We start from the raw sequence: 11257 nt of genomic DNA on the forward strand, positions 1-11257 counted from the left end.
TTAAGGTCAGTTTGTATGTTGAGATTTTCTCAATCAATCTCATATCATATCAATATCCAAACATCACTCAAATATAAATATTTTTTAATTTCAAATTTTTAATTTTTTCATCTAATTATTACAACTTTCCCAAATTTTCAAACACAACATAAAAAAAAAAAAAAAATCATATTTTTCCAATTTCAAAACAAAAACTATATTAAAAAATATATTCTACCAATATTTTAACTTCATAATTTTTTTTATTCAACTTTTTCTTTATCTTTTTCCAAAATGCTATAAAACATTTTAAGTCAAATAATTTCATTACTATTCACAGATTTTTTTATCTTCTCTCATTTCAACATCCAAACGAGGTCTAATTCTTTTTATATTTTAGGCTATATGGTATTTTGAACACATTAGAAAAGTTAGGAGCGGTTTGGATAATGAGTTGATATGAGATGTGTAATGCCCCGGTCCCGCACAGGTCGGAGAGTTACTTCCTATAACTTAAACTCACATTTCAACAATATAATAAGAGACTCCAAATTCCCAATATCATATAGAAATTTTGATTCAATCTAATTTCCTCAATATAACCAATTTTTCAAAATGCTAAGTCATCATAACACAAAAAAATTTCTTAATAAAATCAACAATACTCATGAAAACTTTCTATACTTAATCAACTATACTTAAAATCATCTCACCCAATGCCTCATAATCTTGATCATCAGGTGAACCGTCAAAATATCTGAAAAATATTGTGGAGATAAGGAGTGAGTTGTCAACAACTCAATAAGCAGAGAACTTATACTAGCATGTAAACATTAGCATTTATAAAGTTCAGTATGCAGAACAAAGCATTTACTTTCAGAATGCAGAAACAACATATTTACTTTCAGAATGCATAAACAAAACTTGTTATAAAACATCAGAGCGAAACTTTCAGAAAAACTTTCTTGATAAAAAATCTTTCGGCATATCATAAATTAAGACATCATTTTCATATCATATCAAAGCATTGCATCGGAATAGATACCATGTTTAACCCCCGTGGTAGGGTTATAAACCACCATTATACACGTGGTTGGGTCGTATATCATGTTTCACCCTGTAATAGGGTTCTAAACCACCATTATACCCGTGGTTGAGCCTTAATAGAAACAGAACAGAACAGAACAACATCGAAACCAGATCATATTCAGATACAGAATTAGAAATTTATGCTACGATTTTCAAATGCCACATCATATCAAAATCGAATACTGAACAATTTCAGATTATTTCACATGGTTAAGAAAAACTTAAACAAAGCTTCTTCATTTAATCAAAGCAAAACCTTTAGATTTTCATATTCGCTCTTTTTGCAGAGTTGAGAAAACAAAATGTACAAAATTAGCTTATGTCTACACCAATCATAACAGAAAATACTTTCTCTTATATAGAATTTATGTATATGCAGAACAAACATCTTAGGTGTTTTCAGATTTCTTTTAAAAAACAAACATGCATATTTTTAAAGTTAACCTCATTTTATTTCTTTTGTGCAAAACTAATATATAAACCCCGCTTACCTAGACTTCTTAGCTTTTCAGAAATTCTTCACAACAATACTGAATAATTGTCAATCATCACCTATAAAAACCTATAAAAATTCATATAACTTAAATAAATCTCCAATGAATAGATAATCGCATATTATACCTGAAGTACCTATTTTAATTCCTCAAAAACTTAAAATTTCTTTTAATTCTAACATACCACCACTTCCTGAATTCCTCAATATCTACATAACTATTAAACTCAGAATATTTCTAAAATTGCATAATAATATTAATAATAAATACAATTATGCCATAAAATACATTTGTGGTTTAAAGACTTATTAAAAAAAAACTGATTAAAGTAGGAGAGCAAATATTTCATTTAATAAAAATAGACTAATTAGTTTCTCTTTAAAGAGTTCAAAATAAAAATCTTGCACTACTATGTATTTCTAAAAAAAATATTAATACTAATAATATATTTCTAATATTTATTTAATCTGTATTTAAAACAAAACTTATACAAAGTGAGTTTAATATATAAAAGCTAAAACATGATTAACTTATAATTATACTGACTTAGTACTATAAATCCAAACGTCTATGTCCAAATAAAAATATAACCTGCACGTAATATAAAACTCATGATTTCAAACCCAATATACATAATCAACTCATTAAAATATAAATTCATTAACCTAAACATCCGAAATAACATATCTGGAAACATCATACTAAGGGGCAAAATAGTAATAGTACATCTCATCTATTAGGTTAATCGAGACACAAAGATATTTCCATTTTAAGTAAACTACAACAAAAAAACAGAGGACCAATACGTGAGTGCGACATCAGCACTTACCCAAGGAAAACTAAGAGGCAGAAGCACTGTGGGGGAAAAAGGTCACGGCGAAGTTGGGTTGTGGTAGAAGGTGGCTGTCCTGACAGCGATGCACTGAGAGAAAGAGAGCGAGATGAGCAAGAGAGAGAGAGAACGATGAGAGAGAGAGAGAGAGCACGGAGGCAGAGCTCAATAGTGGGGGGAAATCGGTGTGGGCTTACCTAGGGGTGGTCACGACGAACCTAGGCGTGCAACTGGCGTCCTCTGGTTGTTCTTGCTTCAAGCTGAGTAGGCTAGTGATGGCAGCGCTGGGGTTCACTATGGAGGAAGGCCTGTGCTCTGCGTTTCGGTCTAGCAAAATAGAGGAGGGCTTGTGGGGTTGGAGGATAACTTGATGATCTGGTAGTGAAACGAACGAGTGACGTCGTGGGTGAGTGAGAGTCTGAGTATGTGATGGAAAAGAAAAAGAAAAGAAAAGCAAACCGCAGAGACGTGGAGAAAATTGGATTTGAGGTGGAGGGATTTTCGGAAGTGAAGAAACTGGAGGGAAAGCAAAGAAGAAAAAAAAAAGAAGAAACGGTTTGGCAAGAAAGCTGCAGTCAGGGAAATACCAATACGACATCGTTGTGGGATTGATCTCCCTTCTGGTTTGGGCTTAGGCTCTAGGTATTATAAGATGAATTGAGATAAAAATTAAAATTTTAAAAATTGATTAAAATATTATTAGAATATTATTTTTAATATTATTATTATTTTGAAATTTGAAAAAGTTGAATTGTTTATTATATTTTATGTAAAAATTTGAAAAAATTATAACGATTAGATGAGTTTAAAATTTTTTTGTATCGGGACGGTTGCGTTTGGGTAATGAAGTATTTTCAAATATTCTGTGAATAATAATAAAAATGTAACGATAGAAAACGAATAGTAATAAAAAATAATTGAAAGGTAATGATAAAATAATAAATAGTAATAAGATATTATGAGATTATCCAAACTAGGTATCATCGCTCTGTTCCAACAATGTATTGCATAGGACATCATACAATGAGTGCCCTCGAGTTGAGCTAGGGGTTTTGAAGAGTTCTGATCGAACCATACATGCATGCATGAAAGTCCTTTGCTCTCTGCGTGAGCACAGTTTAATTTGAAAAATGATTTATACACAAAATTTTCTACAATATATTTTACAACAATTTGTTAAATGATGGATAATTTTATAAAACACTTTATAAAAATAGCAATATTTTACAAAAATACATTTATCTTAGAATACTGTTGTGAAATGTATTGTAAAAATAAGTTGTGTACATATGATTACTCATTTAATTTATAGGAAATGAGCCTCTCTAGAGTCTAGACCATGCACCATAAGGCTCATCCCTAATGTTCTAGAGATGCATGTCCAAGTTAAAGATGAATAGTGCCGTTTATGCAGGAGTTAGGTATAGGACTGTTCATTCAAGTTTCAATCTGGTAATCCAGACATATTTGAATCGGAATTTGAGTTTCAAATTCAGACCGAAACCTAGACTGAATTAATTCAAGTTAGATCCAGGCCATAATCCGGATGAATATAGATTTTTTAAAATCCGGATATCAAGATTTGGCTTGAACCCTTTTTTTATTTTTTTATTTCAATGTTTTGAATCTTTTTGTTTCAGACGTATAGCTTTATCTCCTAGGTAGCAGGTCATGTGACAAACAACAGCCATGCACGATGAGTCAAGTAAGCCTGTGACAAACAAATGCTATAACCTGTGACAAATAATAGCCATGCACGATGAGTCATTGTCTAGAATCCACATCCCAACGCTTGAAGCTGCATCTGAATTAAATTTGGACTTATCTCAGTGGACCAAAAAAACATTTTCTTCCAATCCCCAAAAGTAGACCATCTGCACAAATCTTAACGCTGAAGCTTGTCTTGTCAACCCTCTTAATCCTCACACCCTTATGTTCCATTAACCTTGCTGCCATATACACAAAATGAATTCCATCTCCGAGCAACGCCACTTTCCTTGAGTCGTCCACTATTACTGTGATCTTGGACAATAAATCATCAACCTAGAATTTCTCGATAGAAGATGAACTTCAAACATAAAAGTTTAAAGCTCTTCCCAACATAGAAATCATAGGTGGGATCAATGGTCTTGAGAAATAGTTCACTACGAGCAAGAAGGGTTGGGGGGGGGGGGGGGGGAAGGAAAAAGAGAGGAGTTTCCAAGTGAAAATGTTTGACTCAAACTCTCTCAAACCCAAGATGTGCCCATGCGTACACTGATGAGACGAGGATATTGAGTGCAGAGTTCTGCTAGAAGCACCGAAAAAGTGGCCAGAAAGAGGCTATCGAATAGTGCATTTTATCTTTTTATTTTTTATTTTCATGTATTTTTTTATCATTATAAATATTTTTTTAAAAAATAAAAAATTTACAATATTATTAAAAATCACTTTCTTAATTACTTAATAAAAAAAAAACCATTGGAACACTCATTCGGATTCAAATTCGGGTTTCAAAATATCTTAAGTATTCTCACTATTATTCTTTACTTTATTATTATTTTTTATCTATTTTTTACTATTCATTACTTTTTACTTAATTTTTATTACTGTTTAATATTTTATTATTATTATTTATAAATATTTTTAATATTTTTTAAATATTTTCACTATCCAAACCAAGTGAGTCTACCCAATACAGATGGCAGCTGCCGTTTGATTTCCTCATCAACAACGACACTAGCTTTTTGGATGAAGACAGAGATAAGTACGCAATGCCTCCTGCCATGTTGAGTCGCTGAGAGAAAACGCCTTCATCTGTTCAGACTCATTTTATTTAAGTCATTTGTATTGGAATATTCAAAACTTTAAAATTTTACTTTTGAATTACAATAAAATCAAATTATTCTCTAAATTTAGAGTTTTCATCTCTAAAATAATTTTTAAAAAAATTACTTTAACTCTCAAATTGTATTGGGATATTTTTTTATGTTTATTTTTTACTTAATGATTAAGAAAGTGATTTTAAATGAATTGAGATATTTTTTAAAAATATTTAAATATATTAAAAAAATGAAAAGAAAAATAAAAATAAAAATTAAAAAGTAACAAGCAGTCAACTTGAGCGGGATACTCTGGGCGACAGAGTAGCCCGACTCATAATTTTTTAGTCTAAAGATATTCTCCAAGTTCTACTGTTCTAAAGTTCTACTGTTCAATTCCCATTCTTCCTTTTTTTTTTTTCTTTTTTTTTCCTTTAGTTGAGTATATTTGTTAAATAATTAAATTGATAAAAAATAGTTGAGAAACAATAATTTTAAATAAAAATTAATTAAATTATTATTTAATATATGAAGTATATTTAGTATTTATCCTAAAATTAAAATAATAATATAATATTATGTATTTTAATAAAATTTTAACTTCATTAAAAAAAATTGGTGGGCAAAGTAGTTTTTTGAAAAAAAAATTCATCTTTTTCTAATTTCAAGACAAAAATTATATTTCATCAATATTTTAACTTTATAATTTTTTTATTCAACTTTTTCTTTATATTTTTTCAAAATCCTATAAAACATTTTAAGTCAAATAATTTCATTACTATTCATAGATTTTTCATCTTATCTAATTTCAGCATACAAACGAGGTCTAATTCTTTTTATATTTTCGGCTATATAGTATTTTGAACACATTAGAAAAGTTATGAGTGGTTTTGATAGTGAGTTGAGATGAGATAAGTTGAGATGAAAGATAAAATTTTAAAAATTGATTAAAATATTGTTAAAATATTATTTTTTAATATTATTATTATTTTAAAATTTAAAAAAGTTAAACTATTTATTATATTTTATATAATAATTAAAAAAAATTATAATAATTAAATGAGTTGAGATGAATTTAAAATTTTTTTTAATCGTTACCGCTTTTTTCCAACAACGTATCGCATAGGACATCGTACAATGAATGCCCTCGAGTTGAGCTAGGGGTTTTGACGAGGGCTGTCCGAACCATACATACATGCATGAAACTCCTATGCTCTCTGCGTGAGCACAGCTTAATTTGAAAAATGATTTGTAAATAATATTTTCTATAATACATTTTACAACAATTTGTTGAATGAGGGATAATTTTATAAAACACTTTATAAAAGTAATAATACCTTACAAAAATATATTTATCTTCGAATATTATTGTGAAATGTGTTGTAAAAATATATTGTGGGTATATAATTACTCATTTAATTTATTCGAAATGGGTCTAGAGTTTAGACCATGCACCATAAGGCTCAATACCTAATGTTCTAGGGCATAACCGGACCGAAACTCAGACCAAATTAGCCCAGGTTAGATTCGGCCGAAACTTGGATGATTCTGGGTTTTCCAAAACAAAAATGCTACTTACAGTCGCGTATGTAAACAGCTTGCAGTCGGTTGTTGACGTGGAAAAGTAAAACGACGATGTTTTTACTTTTATTGTGTTTGACCCATTTCCCCCCAGCCCTCCCTCCTTCTGTCCAATTTCTGGAATGTTCTGTGTTTCTCCTTCCCCAAAGACCCCTCTCCCCCTTTGTCGCGAACCCCTTCCTTCCTCTCTGTGTTTCGAAATGCAAAGCCCCTGAAGCCGTTTACGTTCTCTCCAGCGAAGACCCCGAAGCCGTTTACATTCTCTCCAGCGAAGCCCGAAGCCCGAAGCCTCTCTGTGTTTCGAAATGCAAAGGCCTTCCATTTCCCTTCATCTCGACTTCTCACCTCCCTCGAAGATGACCTAGTAGACCTAATCCAAAACCGTAACCGTAACCCTAACCCAGCCCATTTCCATTCATCCCGAAACCCTAACCCTAAATCTAATCCGAACCCTAACCAGCCCCTTTCCCTCATCCCGAAACCCTAACCCTAACCCTAACCCTCAACCCAAAACCCTAACCCTAGCCCCTTTCCTTCATCAAGGCACAAGGAAGACAGTCGCCCATGTCCGGTCCAGGTGGAAGGCAAGTACATTTCTTTTTGTATTATGCATTTTTTCCTTATTTTGTTAGTTGCTTTTCTTTAGCTTTTCAACTATTTTGGTTTGGAGTTTTTTTTTTTTTTTTTTTTTTCTGGTGATCATGCTTGGACTAGTGAATGGGTTGTGCCATCCGGTATACGTGCATTGTATTCCTTTTGAATGCTTGGATCATGATTGGACTAGTGAATGTGTCGGATTTGACAGTAAAAAAAAATTGGGTTTATAATTCTTATTTAATCTTCTGTAATGAAGGAGTAGTATGGTTAATTTAAAGAAAGAGGAATTACTAGGCTGAGGTATAATCTGTATGACCAAATAAATCACAACAGAGATGACCCATCACTATTATAAATCAGCTGTCTATGCCCCAAAAACAATAAAAATAAAATAATTTCTAAATGGCAACTTTGGAATTGTATGAATTCATGAACTTAATGTCTACATTAATTACTTCAAATTGGTCCCCCTGCCAATGTAATAAGAAGACTCTTGCACAAAACTCCAATTACCTCAAGTCCCATACCCATCATATAATGAGTATCAAGTAAAGTGTCATGATCCTATAAAAAAAAAAGATTAATTGTAAGTTGTTGTTATTATTATTATTATTATTCTGAAAAAAATTTATCTTTGGATGTGGGAAGCCTAATCCAATTGCACTTAATTGGAATGATACCTTTTGATTGAATGGAGATATGATTACATGTTCGATTGCTTATTTGTTTCAAAATTAATCTTTGGATGTGGGAAGCCTAATCTAGTTGCACTTAATTGGAATGATACCTTTTGATTGAATGGAGATAAGATTACATGTTCGATTGCTTATTTGTTTCCTTCATATTTGTAATCTCATAAGAGAATGAGATTTTTTTATTGCCCTCTATTGACTGCCAATGATGTTTAATTCTGGCCTGGAAAGGGGTTTCTTAATCTTTGCAAGTTATTATTATTATTCTGAAAAAAATTAATTGTAATTCTCTTGACATGTGTGTCTTTTGATATGTGTGTCTTTCCATTGTGATTATGGTTGACGTTAGAATGTTGTCGTCATCACTGTCTTCTTTATCCGTTGGCAAACGTACTTTCGCTCCTCCCTTGTACTTCTGTGAGGTTCAAGCTATATTGAGATAGTCAAATACTAAGGCAAATCCCGGACGACCCTTCTTAGGGTGTCCAAAGTACAATACAAAGGTAACTACAACCCAAATAATGTAACATGTTTAAAGATTCATATACTGTTACGTACATCTAACAATTTTTAAATTTTTATTGTCACTTATCAGGGATAACCATACTGTAAATATTTTAAGTGGGCTGATATAGAGCTACAAGAATATGCAAATGAACTGTCAAGGAAGGAGGAAGAGCTCGAGAAGAGACTCTTCGAAGTCGAAATCCAAGTAACTGAGCTCCGTAAGATAGTAGATGAAATTAAGAAGAGAGAGATGGAGTTGGTGCTTCTTGAAAGAGAATCTGTCTTAAGGCGTTTACGCATGCTATCCCGGGTGTATTTTGGTCTTTTTTTAATTTTTTGCTGTTATTTATTGACAAGGTAGTGGTTTATGTTTTTATAAGTAGTCTAAATTTGTACTTCTGTGTGATGTAAGTTAGTTATTAGATGTGCGATGTAAGTTACTTAGTTATTAGTTATTAGATTTGTATAATTAGTCTAAATTTGCATTTATGTCTAATTGTATACGTGTTTTGGCCTTCCATGAGAATTGAATAGAAATTTTACAATCGACTGAACAGGTTTATATACTTGTTTTTGTTTGGTTTTTTTATATTAATGTTATTGCTGGGAACCAAGGAAAATTTTGTAATCCTGTTAAATATTAAAGGCAGGACATATTGATCACAATAAAAATATTGACCAATAATGATGGAGATGAAATCATTGTTTGGTTGATAAAACCTAAGACAAAAAGTAATACCTGCACTTGTCCAGGATTGGTGATATCCACTTCTGATGGCCCAAATAAATTCCTGTGCGTGCCCACTATTGGTATATCTCCTTCTCGCTAATAATAAAGTAAGTAGTAAATTATTCTTTCTTTGCGAATTAACATTATAAATGTAATACACATTTACACTTATTTTTATTTATTTATTATTCTCCCAATGTTAAAACATTCACCTGTTTGCATTTCCCTATGACTTGTGCTTTCTTTTGTTTGGCTTTAACCTTTCGCATGTCCGTCTCCATCCTGGATGGTCGCCTCAGAGATGGGGGTCTTCCTTTCCCTCTAACAACAAGTGGACTCTTCATTTGTTGTGAACTACCAACTGTAGTTTTGTCCTCTGTCATCAAACCAGCATTCGAACCTGTTATGGGCAAAAGATTTTAAAATGTCGAAATTAAGTAGTTATAACGAACTAAACCAGATTAACTTATTTTAAAATTCATCGCCTTCAAACCTGTTTGGGTTTGAGATAAGTTGCGTGTCTGGTCGCGATAACATTCAGTCATCTCCTGTATCCTCTTCTTTGCATCTTCGAATTGCTCATTAGAATCCGCCACATAAGTTATCATCCCATAACACATATTCAAAAGAATTGAATATCTATTACCATTTGGCCTTTGATCCCCAGCGTCATAGCTACTGCGAATGAACGTGTATCTCCTCTTGATGTCCTTTCTCCGTCGGTCTAGAATGTACCGGTTTGGCAATGATTTTATACCGTTAGACTTGAATACGGCCAAAATATGCCTACATAGTATCCCTCTCATCTGAAATAACCTACATGAACACTTAGCATTGCAGTCTTCCTCATTAAAGTCCACTGAATATGTCACCGGTTTAGGGAACTCCTCAATACGAACTTCATCTTCTACCAAATAACTCTTCATTACATCATCCGATGTAAGTAGAGATGGATCCAAATCGAGCACACCAATTACTTGCTGCTGAACTTCCCTAAATTTAGCGTTAGTGTACAGCTCTTGGAATTTCTTTTCAATTGGAGATCTAGATATGCAGGGAATGACCTGACTAAGTGACTGGAATTCCGCATGATTTTCATTCTCAATTTTCTTCCTCAGCACACTGTCAAATAGGTCGACAAACTCCTTCAAGTTTGTCTTCGAATGAACATAACCGCCAAAAAAAACATTCATACTCTCGCTGCGCTGAGTTGTACTCATTCCAGCCCAAAAGTACTCTTTTAGGAACACCGATACCCAATACTCATGCTCCACGTATAAACTTTTCAATCACACATTCTCATGTAAGTCGTATGTGTTAATAAACCCGGCCCAACATTTCTCAAACTCCTCAATAGTTTGTGTGTCATACATACATTTCATCAGTTGAGTTTTCAGCCCACTTCTGTATGCAGCATACGACCCAAGCTTCTCATGGACTTTCTTTAGTATATGCCACAGGCATAATCTATGTTGAGTTTCTGGAAAGATGGTAGCAATTGTATTTTTTATTGCTCTGTCTTGATTAGTAATAATAGCCTTTGGAGCTATACCGTCCATACACTGCAACCAGGTTTGGAATAGCCATGTAAATGTCTCTGTGTCCTCACTGGAAATCAACCCAGCTCCCAAAAGAATCGATTGCCCGTGGTGATTTACACCAACAAATGGTGCAAAGGGCATCCCATACATATTCGTCAGGTATGCGGTGTCGAATGTACCTACATCACCAAAATACTGGTAGGCTGCCCGACTACGTAGATCTGCCCAAAAAACATTCTTTAATCTGCCATCATCGCCTAAATCCATCAATGCAAAAAATCAGTTATTCTTGTATTGCATCCTCATAAAATAATCCCAAAGTACTCTAGCACCACCTGCGCCAAGTCGGAGATGTCGTGCTTTGTCGATGTAATTATGACAATCATTTTTTAAAAATGGGAGGTTCTTGAAGCC

The 11257-nt window shown here is 32.8% G+C and overlaps 1 protein-coding gene across 1 annotated transcript; it reads right to left on the reverse strand.

The window, feature by feature from the left end:
* Positions 1 to 9169: 9169 nt before the first annotated feature.
* On the reverse strand, positions 9170 to 10495 carry LOC121242275 (protein FAR-RED ELONGATED HYPOCOTYL 3-like). Its single transcript, XM_041140164.1, has 4 exons — positions 9796 to 10495; positions 9515 to 9702; positions 9312 to 9398; positions 9170 to 9202 (listed from the first exon to the last, which is right to left on the reverse strand). The coding sequence occupies exons 1-4, from the start codon at positions 10493 to 10495 to the stop codon at positions 9170 to 9172; spliced, it is 1008 nt and encodes a 335-aa protein (XP_040996098.1).
* Positions 10496 to 11257: the final 762 nt, after the last annotated feature.

Source organism: Juglans microcarpa x Juglans regia, chromosome 8D, assembly GCF_004785595.1.
Source record: "Juglans microcarpa x Juglans regia isolate MS1-56 chromosome 8D, Jm3101_v1.0, whole genome shotgun sequence".
Taxonomy (NCBI): domain Eukaryota; kingdom Viridiplantae; phylum Streptophyta; class Magnoliopsida; order Fagales; family Juglandaceae; genus Juglans; species Juglans microcarpa x Juglans regia.